The sequence below is a fragment of the Lentinus tigrinus genome (assembly GCF_003813185.1).
Source record: "Lentinus tigrinus ALCF2SS1-7 unplaced genomic scaffold L226scaffold_25, whole genome shotgun sequence".
NCBI lineage: Eukaryota > Fungi > Basidiomycota > Agaricomycetes > Polyporales > Polyporaceae > Lentinus > Lentinus tigrinus.
Genome location: NW_027137934.1, coordinates 90,422 through 105,761, shown reverse-complemented (window position 1 = coordinate 105,761; position 15,340 = coordinate 90,422). Strand labels below are relative to the sequence as shown.

At 55.1% G+C, this 15,340-nt stretch overlaps 8 protein-coding genes across 8 annotated transcripts; 5 read left to right on the top strand and 3 right to left on the bottom strand.

Moving 5' to 3' along the window:
• The first annotated feature begins 390 nt into the window (after positions 1–390).
• On the top strand, positions 391–1,077 carry L226DRAFT_537460 (uncharacterized protein). The gene has a single exon (XM_067681326.1). The coding sequence runs from the start codon at positions 447–449 to the stop codon at positions 987–989; it is 543 nt and encodes a 180-aa protein (XP_067532599.1). The 5' UTR covers positions 391–446; the 3' UTR covers positions 990–1,077.
• Positions 1,078–1,595: 518 nt separating this feature from the next.
• L226DRAFT_573395 (putative cyclase) lies at positions 1,596–2,288 on the bottom strand (the record flags this gene model as incomplete). The annotated part of the gene is made up of 1 exon (XM_067684844.1): positions 1,596–2,288. One exon carries the CDS (start codon positions 2,286–2,288, stop codon positions 1,596–1,598), a length of 693 nt encoding a protein of 230 aa, XP_067532598.1.
• A 139-nt stretch (positions 2,289–2,427) lies between these two features.
• L226DRAFT_160684 (putative cyclase) lies at positions 2,428–3,320 on the bottom strand. Its single transcript, XM_067672531.1, has 2 exons — positions 2,618–3,320; positions 2,428–2,561 (listed from the first exon to the last, which is right to left on the bottom strand). Exon 1 carries the CDS (start codon positions 3,307–3,309, stop codon positions 2,623–2,625), a length of 687 nt encoding a protein of 228 aa, XP_067532597.1. The 5' UTR covers positions 3,310–3,320; the 3' UTR covers positions 2,428–2,561; positions 2,618–2,622.
• Positions 3,321–4,651: 1,331 nt separating this feature from the next.
• L226DRAFT_573393 (uncharacterized protein) lies at positions 4,652–5,428 on the top strand (the record flags this gene model as incomplete). The annotated part of the gene is made up of 2 exons (XM_067684843.1): positions 4,652–4,738; positions 4,799–5,428. The coding sequence occupies 2 exons, from the start codon at positions 4,652–4,654 to the stop codon at positions 5,426–5,428; spliced, it is 717 nt and encodes a 238-aa protein (XP_067532596.1).
• A 240-nt stretch (positions 5,429–5,668) lies between these two features.
• L226DRAFT_537456 (uncharacterized protein) lies at positions 5,669–7,640 on the top strand. Its single transcript, XM_067681325.1, has 2 exons — positions 5,669–6,017; positions 6,083–7,640. Exons 1-2 carry the CDS (start codon positions 5,739–5,741, stop codon positions 7,382–7,384), a joined length of 1,581 nt encoding a protein of 526 aa, XP_067532595.1. The 5' UTR covers positions 5,669–5,738; the 3' UTR covers positions 7,385–7,640.
• Positions 7,641–7,743: 103 nt separating this feature from the next.
• On the top strand, positions 7,744–11,307 carry L226DRAFT_554198 (DNA repair helicase). The gene is made up of 16 exons (XM_067682982.1): positions 7,744–7,934; positions 7,985–8,084; positions 8,140–8,288; positions 8,341–8,462; positions 8,524–8,858; positions 8,917–8,996; positions 9,049–9,144; positions 9,201–9,300; positions 9,354–9,688; positions 9,742–9,799; positions 9,853–9,951; positions 10,013–10,146; positions 10,202–10,372; positions 10,423–10,572; positions 10,623–10,980; positions 11,035–11,307. Exons 1-16 carry the CDS (start codon positions 7,794–7,796, stop codon positions 11,223–11,225), a joined length of 2,619 nt encoding a protein of 872 aa, XP_067532594.1. The 5' UTR covers positions 7,744–7,793; the 3' UTR covers positions 11,226–11,307.
• Positions 11,308–11,625: 318 nt separating this feature from the next.
• L226DRAFT_524900 (uncharacterized protein) lies at positions 11,626–13,070 on the bottom strand (the record flags this gene model as incomplete). Its single annotated transcript, XM_067678923.1, has 4 exons — positions 11,626–11,648; positions 11,696–12,410; positions 12,465–12,728; positions 12,783–13,070. The coding sequence occupies 4 exons, from the start codon at positions 13,068–13,070 to the stop codon at positions 11,626–11,628; spliced, it is 1,290 nt and encodes a 429-aa protein (XP_067532593.1).
• Positions 13,071–13,217: 147 nt separating this feature from the next.
• Positions 13,218–15,245, top strand: L226DRAFT_160601 (uncharacterized protein). Its single transcript, XM_067672530.1, has 3 exons — positions 13,218–13,301; positions 13,351–13,638; positions 13,693–15,245. Exons 2-3 carry the CDS (start codon positions 13,351–13,353, stop codon positions 15,082–15,084), a joined length of 1,680 nt encoding a protein of 559 aa, XP_067532592.1. The 5' UTR covers positions 13,218–13,301; the 3' UTR covers positions 15,085–15,245.
• Positions 15,246–15,340: the final 95 nt, after the last annotated feature.

Sequence of the window (15,340 nt, the reverse complement as noted above, 5' to 3'; positions counted from 1 at the left end):
GTGATATTCTATAGAAAATACGCCACGATATCGGCGCTGCACAGTGGTCCCGCTTCCGTGGATACGCTCGTCATGTGCGCGAACTCAAGCACAGAGCCACATCGTGGGGGTGCGTCGATCCCCTGGCGTGGAAGGTCCTCGAACAACGTCTTGATGGCAAGCCTATGCTTCCCCTGCTTGAACGGCTCGAAGTATCGGTCACCATGAGCTGTCTCCTCGGGAGTCTCCTTGTACTCTCCCCTTCGGTGCAGATCCTGCATCTCTATTCCTCTAAGAGAACTCCCCAATCAGAAGCTCTCATAAAGCAGCTATTCCGCCTTCTATTCTCTCCATCAGGCCGCAACACAGAAGTGGTCCGCCGGACTGGGAAGGCAGCCAAGAAACCAATCATCGTAGATCACCTCAAGTCACTTGGGCAGTTCACGGCGCTACGGTCTATCGATACCATGTACGGCGGTTGTGCCATGGACATCGCTACCCTCGGCATTTTCGCCGCACTACAGCACCTCGACACCATGCGGGTTGACATCGGCCTTCAGGGCGAAGTCCCCGGTCGGACCATCCGGGACGGCTTTCATTCTTTGGAGGAGCTAGGACTGAGAGGGTCGTCAAAAGACATCGAGACGCTAATGCGTGAGATGTCGCTCCCTCACCTCGAGGACCTTGACATCTCTGTCGAAGGCGGGATTGGTGCTGAACCATTCAAGAACTTCCTCGGCTCGCTGCGCTCCGTCCTACCCGCAACCCTGACCAAAATGGAGCTTTTTCCGGACATTTTCCCCGCACATCTGCCTACCTTGTCCCTTGCAGACATGCTGGAGCCTATGTTCACGCTTCGTGATCTCGAGTTCCTCAACTGCCAGTTCCAGACCTACCCCAGGACGTCACAGACGAGGACATCACTGCGCTCGTTACCGCATGGCCAAAGCTCCAATCCTTGTGGATCATCCCCAACGACAGCGACGTCCCGCTACTGGCTCATCTGGTGACTATCACAGGCCTCGTGACGCTCGCTCAGCGATGTCTTTCCTTGGAACAACTTTCTCTTTTCGCCGTCGATGTCGAGCATCTCCCGTCGCCGGACTCCATCCCTCGTATGGAAGGGTCCTCCTTGCAGGAATTGCACACATGGACTTTCATTGGGGAGTCAAGCGTGGACCTCGTGATGTTCGCGGTTATCGTCGACCGCCTCTTCCCGCGGTTGGACCTCCCCCGCTCGCGAAAGACGGGGAACTCGTGTCCGGACAGTATGTGGGACAAAGTACTGTGGCTGGTTACAGCTATACGAGCCTCGCGAGGCGGCGCGTAGGACTGCTCCGAAGCGGTGGAAGGAACGGCATGGACGCATACCCCTTCTCCGCACCACACCGACTGGGACACGCCTGAACGCAGTCGACAAGCGGACGTAGCGTCGGTGTCATGTTCGGACAGTCAGAAGAGTATATCAAGGTGCAAGCACTCAAGTACTTGTAAGCACGCTGCTGTGTGTGCACCCGGTAGTCACTAGAAAGCAGGTCTTGTAATATTTGCACGTATTCTCAGAATCATTGTCCAGTCGCAGAGTCCGCCGTAGCCATCAAGGTGCAAGGAATGTCCTACTGGGCTCCTTCCCAAGCTACAGCTCGAAGAGGGCTCCCATCGCATCCCTCCAAGGCAAGGGGCAGCAAGCTCACGACCACGCTCTTCCACCCGCTATCCACCAAGGTATCCAGCCTTGCCAAGTTCTCCACGATGACCCCGCCACTCCCGAGCACAATCCGATGGACGTCGGCGCCCTCCTTCTCAGGTGTGAGCTCGTCCGGGCTGAGCGTATCGAGTCCAATCACCCGGACGCCCAAGTCGAGGACCCTATGTGCCGCCTCCGCGTCTAGCCACGGGTGGTCGCTATAGTTCGGCTGGCCCCAGTGCCGCGACCACCCCGTGCATAGGAGAAGCACACGCGCCTCGCGTCGCCTGACCTCCATCGCCGCAGCCGACAGGTCTTCCCATGTTATGCGCTCATGTGCGCCTCGATGGCGGACGTCCGCCACGACTGCCGGTGCGGCCGTGAGCAGCGTGAGGTCGAGACGGTCGACCGTCACGCCGTCCATGAAGAAGTGGTAGGGAGCGTCGAGATGAGTGCCGGTGTGCGTCCCAATCGTCAGAGCGTGGACGTTTGCGGGCTGGCCTTTCGCAAGACTGGAGTTCAGTGACGCGTTGTAGCACGGATGCCCTGGCCAAGCGGGCACCTTGCCCGGAACGAGAGGGTGGGTGAGGTCGATTACATGGACTGGGTGAGGCGACGACATCGATGAGAAGCAGTTGCAGTGGACGTGGACTCCGAAGGGAAGGCGGGGTAATGAAGGGTACGGCACATTGGCGGCACATTTATTTAAATCCTTGCACCAGACTGCGATGGAGAACGGGGCGCGGGGCGTACGGACCGAGATATAACGGGACGCTGGACGTGCTGGCGTTTATTGCTTCATGTGACGTATGTAGAAGGAAACGTATCGCAAAGAGTGGAGAGGAGATGCGATGGGAATTTGCGAATCCACTGAAGGGTAGCGGCATTGGCATAGCTAGGTCAGAAGTGAGCAACAGGTGCGGCGCGGATGCTTTGCAAAGGTGTACTCACCGCAATCAGATTGAAGCGTGCGCAGTCCACGCGAAGGCACGTACGGGTGAGCCATCGCACCCGTCCAGCTTGAGAGGTGCGAGATTTACGATCCAATCTCCCGTCTGGATGGCCTCTAGGTTCGTAAGGTTCTCTGCAAGAATCGCTCCTGCGCCTAGAACGACCTCATGGACACCGAAGTCGGGTGTGACACCGTCCAACCGTGTCTCGTCGGGGCTTAGACTGTCGATGCCGATGGCTTTGACACCCAGCTCGACGAGCTTCTTCGCGGCATCGCGCTCGAGGAACGGATGGTGATAATACTGATCGGTGCCCCAGTACTTCGACCAGCCGGTGCGAAGGAAGACGAAGACCCCTTGCTCGAGTGCGGCCTTACGCCGGATGGCATCTTCGTGGGCTGAGACATCCGCCCATGCGATTCTTTCTTTGGGTCCCTTGGTCGCCACGTCTACCACGACTGCATTTCCGAGAAACGTGGACAATGGCATCTGTTCTATGGTTAGTCCTGTCTCGACGAAATGATACGGAGCATCCACGTGGGTCCCCGTGTGGGAACCGAGAGAGATACTCTGCACATTCATCCCATCCTTCGGGATGGTCAAAACTGGACAACAACTAAAAGAGGGATCTCCGGGATATACTTGTGTGGCGCCATTCAGGCTGTGGGTTAAGTCGACGAAGGTAGTCGACATGACAGTTGCGGGGAAACCTGTGCGAGACCCTGTAGAACCTCAGTGTGGCGGGGCTTCAAGTGATCTGAGTCCGAAGTTATCGGGGTTCAATGTTTGGTCTTCGGAGATTGCTCACGCTATCGGCGCTCAAATGTCCCTCGCACAAGTGACCAAGTTTCTGAGTCAGTCCTCTACTCAATCCTCCGTAGTCTTCAGGCCTTCTTCATGACACCTTGACGATCCAAAGCTATCGATGTTAGGCTTTTTATGCTTGCTCTAGACGCACGTTACGGCTGGCTGCCCCACCTTCCCGACGCGCCGCGATTAAGCTTCAAGGCTAGTCTTTTGGGGCCGGAACTGCGAGAAATTGATATGTTTAGGAGTAGGATGTAGGAGCTACAGGAGGAATTGCAATAGGTATGTCGCCCAATTCTTGGGTAGCGTGTGCTCAATAGACCAGCTTCCCCAGTGCGTTCGTGATACGGAATCACAACTGACTAGCAAGGTCCATATCGACTTTGCTCAATTCTAGATGGTACGCCTCCATATTTTGACGGCTACAGTGCGTAATCCTGTATGTACGAACTTCATCGAAAGTTGTTAGCAGCATGCACACGTAAGGACTTCCCTGATACTTCCTCTGCTTCGCTGCGACTCCTCCAAAGCGCCTCGAACGATCGGGAAAGGTTTCGTTGCTTACACGGTGCATGGTGGCAGTCGTCCCAAGGTGCTTTCCAGGCGCAGCAGGTTCATTCAAGACGCCAAGACCCATGAACACTGTAGAACGGACCGCCAACTTCAGGCGCTTGCATTCTCGTGTATGGGATCCTTCCGAGACTTTGTGCACAGGCGCAGACGTGTCCGTCAAAAGCACACCTCGTGAATTCCAATATCAAGCACCCGCTGAAGATAGCAAGACCAGGAGTACGTTCTCGGTTCATGACAGCTAGTAAAGTACTTTTGTTTATCAGGAAGGGTTGAAATTCGTCTAGATGACCATGTTTCATATGCGCCGCAACACGTACCCTCCGCTTCGCCCTGGTCCCCAGCATCGATTACTTGCCGCAGCATATCGATCCCGCTTTGGCAATGTCCAGCGGCGTGAACACGAGGTTGGTCGCTTTGACGCGCAAGGGCACGCGAGCACAAAGCAAGTACGGCCCAGGTCCTGTGCATACAAACGCGACGGAAGGTCCGGCGCATTGTCGTGTTCGGCCACACTGACGTCAAGCGCGTTGCTTAAAACGAGTGCAGACTGCACGCTGTGGCTTCCACTCGCATCTTGCACCTGTACTCGTCCTAGCTCACCCCCTCCCCGCCGACACAGAACACTTCCACTTCCACCGAGAGAAATCCCTTCTCAATGTCTCAACTCCCAACTATCGTGATTACCCCTGCGTTGCCATCGCGTGACTCTCTTCCTACGGACATGCGCTCGGCCCTAGATTCTGTGAGTGCCTGCAGCCACATTCGATCCACCCAACGTCGAGCTGACCTACTACGCTATCAGATCTTAAGCAGCCAAACCACTTCGACCCCTTCCCCACTCACCACATGTGACACCGGGAATAGGGTGGTTTGGCCCGAAGAGTTGGATGTGACGGATGGTCTCAGCGGCGACGACGACGACGACGAGGGACCATCTACTCTTCCCAACACACAGTCTGTGACGGCTGAATATCGTTTGGACCTCGACATCGAGTGCCTGCGATTCAGCCTCGGCGATACCCTCTCCGCTCTCTACGCCAGCTATTGTGGCACGAGTGGCCCCGACTCGACCACTGAAGATAGCCTCATGGTGGACTCGGATGGACCAGCGTCGACATTGTCGACTAACCCTTCCGCCTCGTGTGGGTCTGGTTTCTTCGTGGTTACGGAGGATATGGCACCAGTGTCATCCGATGAGGTGGCTTGCGATGCCGGTACGGGCTCCGTGCGTCGTGTCGTTCCCAAAACTGGGGAGTGCCCGCCTACATGGCGACATGCCATGTATGTCAGCTCGCTGGTGTGGCCCGTTCAGCGTGACCGAGAAGGCCGCACGGCGCAGCGCGACAAGCCTTTGCCCCCGGTGAAGTCGAAGCTGCGTTGGTGCGGGATGGACTCTCTTGCCCGGACGCTCCGCATTGGACGGCAGTCGTAACGCATGTAATCGAGGATACCGCAGGTCGGATGTACTATAGGGATTGTTTAATGTATTGTTAGAGCAGCGCTGTAATCATAAAGTGCCTGATTATCGTCCTCGATCCCTTGTAGAGTTTGCCACCACCTCATATAGCGGTTACGTAAGTGGACGAGTCGGCGGCGTCTCACGAATTGACGCAGTGGCCACCCGACGTATTTGCTCCCTAACCACCACATTGTGCACGATCTGACGGTATGATGGAAGTTCACTCTGTAGTATACCAGAAGAAAAGGTCATCGCTAACTTGAGTTATCTTGATTAGATCACCATGTCAGCGCTTTGCCCCGTGTCGATGGCGCACCAGGTTCTGTTCACCCAAGAGCTACTCGAAGCTATCTTCAGCCAGCTGTCAACAGGCATGCAGCATCCAGATGATACACCAGAGGACGTTCAGGAGCGGGCAGAACTGAGGCGTACACTGGCTCGGGCTGCCCGTGTATGCCAAACGTTCCGAGAAGCCGCTCTCAACGTGCTCTGGTGCGCTCTCGACAACATCGTCCCCTTGTTACGTTTGCTTCCTGAATTTCAGGAACGAGAATCTGAATGGGTAGGTGTCCTCGTACACTTTGTCTATCATAAACCGAGCCTAATTACCGTATGCATATCTGACAGATGCTGACCGACGCCATCACCGAAGAAGGTTGGACTCGACTCCTCCTTCACGCTCGTCGTATACGCGGGCTCTGCCACTATCGCGGGACAGCCATTGATCCCGGGGTGTGGGCAATGCTTCTTACACGGAGTGAGGGACATCTCATGCCGAGGCTCCGCGTCCTCGACATCAGCGAGATCCCGATTCCCGATTTTCCCTTCGTCCTCCTCACCCTCTGCCCGTCTCTATCCGAACTCTATCTCTCCTTCCAAGACGACTCAGGACCCAACGGAAGAGCCCTCCCTTCAATAGCAGCTATTCTTATTCCATCGATCGTGCAGATTGCTTCCGATCTGACCATCTTGTACCTGGACGAGCACTTTCCGGTCCCGAGCGAGTCCATCGCTTCCCTTGAACGTCTCTCCCGACTCAAGGAGCTGAAGCTCTGTGATCCGGAAACCACGGTCTGCGCCGTCGGTCTGCGCGCGATCTCTCGGTTGGAGTCCCTCCGCGTACTCTCCATCGAAGACCTGCGGCTTTATGGAGCAAATGTGGAACTTGCCGATGGTCTCAAGTCGTTAGAGACTTTGTACGTGCACGGTAGCCCGGGCGACATCCGAATACTCGTCCAGGGAAGCCGCTTCGTCGCGCTCAAGCACTTTGACATCATGGTTCACTGCGAGGACGGCATCTTGCCGGCAGAGTCCTTGGCGTCGACCGTCTCCTCCCTGCCACAGACGGTGCACAAACTTCGTCTTGGATTCTGCGACGGAGACAACACCAATCCGCCGTCGTGCTCCGTCGCAGATATCCTGCAGCTCGTGCAGCCGCTCAAGGAGCTCACCCACATATCGTTGGACAACGGGATGCGACGAATCACAATGTCCGATGCGGACATCAAGGTCCTGTTCGACCAGTGGCCACGGCTGCACCACTTCACCTTGGACGAAGACAAGGATCGACCGCGAGACTTATCCGTATCCCAACCGACATATGCGACTCTGTTAGACATAGCCACACGCTGCCCGGATCTCGAGTCGTTCGCCGCCACGTACTTCGACGCCACGAGCCTTCCGGCCACAGTCGATGTGCCAGCCGTCCCACGCCACCTGCGATCCCTGGTATTCGAATACTTCCTCGGGGATACACCTCCGGAAAGTATCGCCAGAATCATCCATTTACTCTTCCCATCCCTCGACATCGAGCATGACGCCGCACTTGCAGCCGCTGCATCCCCAAGGCCTGGCACTCGATTGTGGTCCCTTGTGTTGGACGCCTTGAAGACACTACGGGCTCAAGAGAGGGGTGCATCCGGAGTTTAGGCGCATCAGGGACTGTCTGCTTTTTTATGTTGGACCCTACTGTCGATTGTTCACCTCGAACCCTTACTGCTGAACGTACTACGTATTGAATCCGCAGGGGCCGATGTACGAGATATTAGCGTTAAGATGTTACGAACACTTTGCTATGCAGCTCGGACGCCAGAATCAGCGTTTGTATGCTCGTGGTACTGGCGTAGTGTCTGGGGGCTCACAAGGGGAAATAGGAACGCATGTAGATCGGAATTATTATCGACGCGTCTCATCTCGAGTGGCGGGTCTGTTAGACGCGCGTCAGAGTCACGGGTCGCGTCTCGACGCGTCTCGTCACGCGTTCCGTGACTATTGTCCTTTTCCCATCACCACCACGTCGACCAAACCACTCACCGGGATTGGTCTAGAGCAACGTACAATGTCTCTCAGACTTCCTACTCCGACGGAGTTTTCCGCCTTTCCTTTCAAGCCGTACAACATTCAACTGGATCTCATGCGACAAGTATATAGCTCGATAGAGGAACAGAAAGTCGCGATCATGGAGAGCCCTACAGGTACAGTGCGTGTGTTCGATCTTGAGTCACAGGGCTAGGGCTGATTATGCTGTAGGGAAAAACGCTGAGCTTGCTGTGCTCAGCTCTTACATGGCTGAAGGACGAACAGTGCCGAGCGCGTAATGGAATGCTGCAGCTGCCAGGAGACTCGGACGGTATGGTTACTCCTGATAGTCAAAAGCATGGCTGATTGATGCGACGGATATGAAGCACCGGACTGGGTCTTGGCTCAGACGATAGAGCGCCGCCGACGTCAGCTCGAAGCGGAAGAGATCGAGTACGCCGAACGTCTAGCAAATGCCCGAAAACGTGAGGCGCAGCTCCGGAAACTCGCACGAGGGCATGTGAACAAGAAGCCAGTACGCAAGAAACGATGAAAATTTTGATTTCTATCACTCATGAATCTCACAGCGATTGTCTCCTGATGATGCAGCAGAAGGAGACAGCGACGAGGAGGTTTCCTTCCTACCCGACGGCGACGCAGACGAAGAGACAAGCAATATATCACCTGCGGTTCTGGCCCTGATGCGAAAGTCAGCTCTCCTTTCACTCATTGCCTCGATCGGTGTTCACTCATTTATTGATTGACTACAGGTTACAACAAGGTCCTGCGTCTCAGGATAGTGAGAAGGAGCCTACGTGCACCAAGATCTACTACGCTTCGCGGACGCACTCTCAACTGGCTCAAGTCTTGCACGAGTTACACAAGCTCAAAATCAAGCTCAACGTAGCTCTTCCGCCCGCCAATCTCCCATCAGATCCGCGACCTTCTGGAAAGCGTACGATGTCCGCATCGGATGGTTCCGACGATGAGGAGGGGAGTGAACCACGAGCAGTCTCGCTCGGATCGCGGAAGCAGCTATGCATCCACGGACGACTACGAGAAAAGGCCGGTGACCTCGACGAGGCGTGTCGACAAATGCTTGGAGGTTCGCTCACGGTACCTGCATGCCACCCTGGTGACGTCTACTCATTTATCGAATACAGAAAAAGGGAAGAAACGATGTCCACATCTGCCGACCGTTGAAGATGAGACGCGAATGCTGGACCTGCGTGACCAGATTCTAGTGTGTTGGCTTTGTATCTTCTAAATGGCGCTAGTAACATATCACATGGCAGGCCACACCGAAGGATATCGAAGACTTGTTCCACATCGGGAAAGCTGCAGACGTTTGCCCCTACTTTGGCTCGCGAAGAGCGATTCCACAAGCCCAGGTGCGGCGTTGAACTATTCTATCCCACGCCTGTTGACGCTAACATGCGAACCCAAGTTGGTCCTCTTACCCTACAATCTTCTGCTTCAGAAGACGGCACGTGAAGCGTTGGGCATCGACTTGACTGATCAAGTCGTCATCATTGACGAAGCTCACAGTATGTATCCTTCCTTGCTTGCGAGGTGAAACAGGTGACTCACCCTCGCGCAGATCTGACGTCCACCCTCCTGTCTCTATCCACCACCCGATTACCACTCCGCACCCTATCTAACGCACGACATCAACTCTCCATCTACCTCTCTCGCTTTCGCAATAGGCTATCTACCATCCATTCTCTCCATCTGAAGCGTCTAACGAACCTGCTCGACGCGCTTGCGAAGTATGCCGAGGAGTGGCGCGATGAACAATTGAAACCGAAGGGAGAGCAGGGTCGTCGAGGGCCAGACGTTGAGGTCATGACAAGTGGCGAACTCATGCAGAAGCTCGGACGGAAAGCTGAGGGCGTCAACTTGCTCGATATTGAGAAGTACCTCCGCGAGAGCAAGGTTTGGCGTGTGTTTTGTGTATATGATGACTTGCTAACTTCGAATCCGACCAGATCGCGCGAAAGATATCTGGATATTCCGTCAAAGAGCTCGAGAAGGCGGCTGGACAAGGTGCGTCCACAACACTCGCTCAGGCTGATGTACACGCCCTGACGTCGCCGCAGATAAAGTGAAGCTGACCAAGTTGGCGCGGCTGGCCAATACTACGCCACCGCTGCATGCCGTGGAGAGCTTTATCATGGCACTCACGACAGCCAGCGAAGGTGCGTGTCCTTCGCGCGAGTAAGTTTAGCTGCAATACCCACCGGACTGTGATAAAAACAGACGGCCGTGTCACCTTCAGCATGGTGGACGGCCAAGTTGAGATCAAGTACCAGCACCTGAACCCGGCAACGCACTTCCAGGAGGTTATCGAGGCCGCACGATCGGTGGTCCTTGCCGGAGGAACGATGTCCCCCGTACGCATAGTAGATCTTCATATGCGGCGTTGAATCTTACTGAACTTGCATCCAGATGTCCGATGTCATAAATCAACTGTTCTCGGGCCTTCCGAAAGAGCGACTCGCGACGTTCTCGTGCGGACATATTATCCCCGAGGCTAACCTGCAGACGCTAGTCTTGCGTAAAGGGCCTCGTGGTGGAGAGCTGCAATTCAAGTTTCAGCAACGGGGCGATGACAGCCTGGTAAGTCCTACGTTTGGTCCACAGGAGCGATTTCTGACGCGTTGAACTAGCTAGCAGAACTCGGTCAGATACTGTTGAACTTTACAAGTATCGTACCCGCTGGTATGGTCGTCTTCGTTCCGTCTTACGGATTTCTCCACGCGGTCATGGAGAAGTGGAAGTCGGGAGGAGTCTTAGAAAAGCTAAACGCTAAGAAGAAGGCAATGCGCATTACCTTTACACACTGCCCGACTGCTGACGACGTACACAGGTCTTCTCGGAACCCCAGGAGAGTACCCAGGTCGACAGTATCCTCCGCGACTATGCCGCCGCGATCCGTAGCCCTTCCGAGCAGGAGGGGAAGAAGCCCGGCGCGCTGCTTTTCGCGGTCGTTGGCGCGAAGCTCTCCGAAGGCTTGAACTTCACGGACGACCTTGCGCGTGCGGTCATCATCGTCGGGCTACCTTTCGCGAACTTGGGCTCTCCGGAGCTGAAGGAGCGCATGAACTATGTCAACCGGCTCGAGCAACGGCGGCTTGCTGCGGGCGGCACGAGGTTGCCTGGTGCGAAGGACGCAGGGACAGAGCTTTACGAGAACATGTGCATGAATGCCGTCAACCAGAGTATTGGTGAGTTGATGACTCGCGGTGCTACGTAGGAGTTGAGCTGAGATGACGGCACAGGCCGAGCTATCCGGCATCGGGGAGATTGGGCAGCACTCATCCTGGTCGATTGCCGCTACGCGTCGCCGCGCATCCGGGGAAAGCTTCCAAAGTGGATCGAATCCGGGACGATTATCACAGACACATTCGGTCAGGCGATGAAGGACCTGGGGAAGTTCTATCGAGACAAGAGGGAGAAAGTGGTTGCATGAGCGTAATGTACAGTTAGATCGGTAACATGATATATGTGACGAAATACGGGGTGGTACAGAGTGGAATAAACAGTCCTACCACAAAGCGGCAGTTGCTTGCCCTGCTCGCAGATCTGTCCGTGGAACCTTCTTCAATAAGTCGCGTCTCCGTCTCCCGAGCTGCACGGTCTCCAGATACTCCTTCACACTTTCCGGATGCTCGTCGCGGTTAGGGAGAGACAAGCTCCAACGGTCCTCTTTAGCCGGTTCGTGGAAGGAGACAGACGGGAAGAGACCATCAATGAATTTGGCCACTCGGAGACAGTCATCCTTTCGGCAATCGAAGCCGGCCAGCAAGGAACACAGAGGATGGGTGATGTAGGGCCAATCCTGGTCTCGGGGTATGGTGGATAGCCGTATCTCAGGCAACGAGAGCTCCTGCAGCTGGGGACATCGGCGGGCAAACGTGGTCAGGGAAGCCATCGTCGGACGGGGGATCTTCTTCGAGACGTGCACGTGAAAAATATTTGTTTCGCTCGGCGGGATGTGTAGGACGGTGAGCTGGGGCCAGGCATCGATCATGCGTTCGAGGTCGACATCCGTGAGTGCGGGAAGTTCGGAAAGGTCGAAGACGGCCTTCTTGATGCTAGAGCAGTGAAGCAAGTACCCGACGATATCGAGTAGGGAACCTTTGTAGTGAGGTTCCTCCATGAATGCCTGGTGTTCTTCCTGGCGCTTGAACTCGTGCTTGTATTTGAGAGTAAATTCCTCTATCCGAAGTGGATCATCGAAGGACTCAAGGGTATATGTCACCAGGTTGGTGAGGTCCTCGGGCCAGCATTCCACCGAGACGTCAAGCGTGAGGGAGCGTAAAGGCGGGTGGCACATTTGCGAGACAAACGTCCTGAGGTTCCAGGACTCTCCATGTATCGACAGCCTTATGAGCGCGGACCAGTCCGTGTGGTCGAACAATTTAAGCCCATCTGCCAAGTCGTCTGACTCTACGTCTTCCAATGCAATGCTCGCGGAGAGCGTTTGGAGACCATCCAGCTTGGCTAGCCACTGAAGGATAGGAAGTCCAAGAACCGCATTCTCCGCCTCGAAGATCCGTAGCGCCGCGAAGTTGCATAGGGGATGAAGGTACGTGGGAGGAAGGGGATTGTAGCCGTCGTGGATGATGTGGAGATCTGTGACTTCAGGCGCTGTCTTGGAGATGCGGTGGATAATACAAGTAATGGCGGTAAAGTCCTCTGCGCGCACCTGCCTACCGAAGAAGGTCTCTACGCGCAAACTGTGTAGGGTTGGGGTGAGGAACATCATCATCACCGGATCCGAAACGTGGACGGGTAAGGTAGACAAAGCCTCCAGTTTGGGTAGTAAGGGTCGGCGGCCACACCAGGGGTATATGACGCTCCACGTAGATGAGTGAATCTGGGACCATGTTCCCTGGTGAAGGATCCGGACACAACTCGCGTATGCTTGGAAACGTAGCCAAGCTTCAGGCGCGATATCCTCATGTAGCATCTGTCACAGCACAATATAAGCCGTGGGCAACTGCCAAAGCTTAGTGGTACTCACGGATACCTGACTCCCTCGGTGGGATGGCCGGAACTGGGCAAATAGCCTCAGGAGGGGTTGTACGTCATCTAGCTGTTGCCACAAGACTGCCAGCGCATGCCTTGAAAACGAGCGCGACACGAGAGCTGAGCACAACAATGTGTAACGAAGTTCTTTCTGAACCCCTTTCTCAACATCCGAGAGCTGTCGGATGGGTGTGGAGATCGGCGGCTCGAGATACTTGAAGATGGCAGTCAGTAGTAGCGGCGAATTGACGACACGGATCGAAGCCATTCCCTGCTCAGCCATGGTCAACACAGCACAAGTTGCACACACAGACGTTTTCCGTACCGTTTCCTTGTCGTTTGTCTGTGGCTTAAGTGGCTTCGGTCAGATGATCGTGGTGCATGAAGGAGGTCACTCAGGCCGGCGCTACTTACCTTGTTTCCCGATTTTGCTTCACTACCGTCAAGACCCTCACCTATTCTGGAAACGATACCCCTAGTCCTTCAAAGCTCACATCAGCGGTTGAAGACACCGGTATGCTCGACTACTTGGTATCTACCTGGCTGCTGACGCACGACTCCAGATGTCTAATGTTCCTTGGCCGGTCGCCACGTCGACCCATCGGGCGCTCATGTGCCAGGAAATCGTAGACAACATTTGCGAGTTCCTCGATCCATACCGTCGAGAAAAGTTTCATCGAGAGCAAGGCAAAAAAGCATCCATTTCGAAGCGCGCCCTGAAGGAGCTAGCTTGCACGTGCAAAGCTTTCTCTGACCCTGCTCTCAGGGTCCTGTGGAGGCGTCTCCGTGACATTAGCGATCTCCTCCAACTCCTACCGCAGTATGTGCCTCTACGACCCAGCGAAGCATTCGTAAGTTACCTCACACTGTGCGACGTTGTACCCGCCCTGACACTGAGAGGAAAGAGCCTTGAATTCGACCGAGTGCGGCAATTGCTTAGTGATGAACCAGCCGACCACGACTGGGAGCGATTACGATCTTACGCCGTCCGGGTAAGAGTGCTGGAGTACGGATCGTGGAGGCCTGTGGATGATGCGAGCTTGGAGATACTATCCAAGAAGTGCAACGGAGAACCTTTGCTGCCGCGCCTAGACAATCTTCAGCTTAGCTTCGACTTTGGCCTCCCTCGTATCAGCAATCTGGGGTTGCTGATCCAACTCTTGGTACCCACTTCTCTCCGCTACCTCAAGCTTTCCGGGAATGGGTATGGAACAACGCAAGACCATCAACGACAATACCAGGAATTGTTCCAAGACATCGTTTCCCGCGCTCCTCATCTGCGGCACCTGTCGTTCCGCGGGGACGTCGATCAATGTTCCTATTTGTATCCAATCAAGGCGCTGCGGGACGTCCAGAAACTCTCCTTCGACTGCAATTATTTGATTGATACCACCATCCTCGCATATTGCGCGTCCTTACCTAGTCTTCGCGAGCTCTCCTGCAGAATCAACACCCGAGCTACCAAATACCCCGATATCCGAGGCGCATTCGAACTCCTCTCGCGAATATCGATCTGCGGAAGCGCAGAAGACGTTGTCTGGTTCTTCAAGGAGATCTCTGTTACCAACCTCTACGACATCACCCTCTTCCTCGATAGGGCGACCGACATGGATGAGCTCCTCCGTCTCCTCTCGGAGGTCCTAACCCTCTTTACCCCCACGCTCCGCAAACTTTACGTGGAGATCGACATCGAATCAAGCGAGCTGCTTCCGCTTGTCGTGGCCATCGAACCCTTACTCAATCTGCGCTCCCTCGAGAGCTTCACGATGGAATCCACATCGCCCATTGCCATCTCCCCAGACGACCTTATGCGCATGGCCTCCGCCTGGCCGGATATCATCGCTCTGCACATATACGACCGCAGCAGCAGTTCCACAGCGTCCGTCCTTCCTGCGCAAGTCCTCGAACACATCGCACTCCGCTTTCCTCGACTCGAGTCCCTCAAGCTACCGAGGCTGGACTTGACCCAACTGCCGCCTCAGGCGCAGGAACCGGTTCTAGACCACGGCCTCGTGGACTTGCAGTTCTTGCCATCGAGGCCGCGGCGAGACGGCGAGGAACACTCGCAGGACTCTCTCGGTCACGACATCTGGCTGAACGCCGCTGTCTTCGTCGACCGGCTTTTTCCGAGACTTGACTTGAACGGCAATGCCATCATCGCTGAACGGAAAGGCGGGAGGAAGTTCGCAAACTTCCTTTCTGCTCTTCGTTGCGGCCGGGAGCGTGCAGAGGCGCTCGACAAGCTGCGAGTCGACGTCGGCGAGGAACCGTACTTCCTGGATTCTATTATACTTTGAGTCTATCCCTCTCTGAGGGTACGGTACATGATATCATCTCTAACTACTAGTACTTAGGGTATCTACTGTCTCAGGCACAATAACCTTATGAGTATTCCCGACGAAGACTGAAAGGCAGTTGCCCTCTCGCTTTCCGTCCCTCTCTATGTTTGAAGATTGCATCGCAACATACAACTTATAAACTACATGACTAACCAGTGAACCGAAGAGGGGGGAATCGTCAGTAGTGCTTAGGGCGACGTCGCCGTCCGAGTCG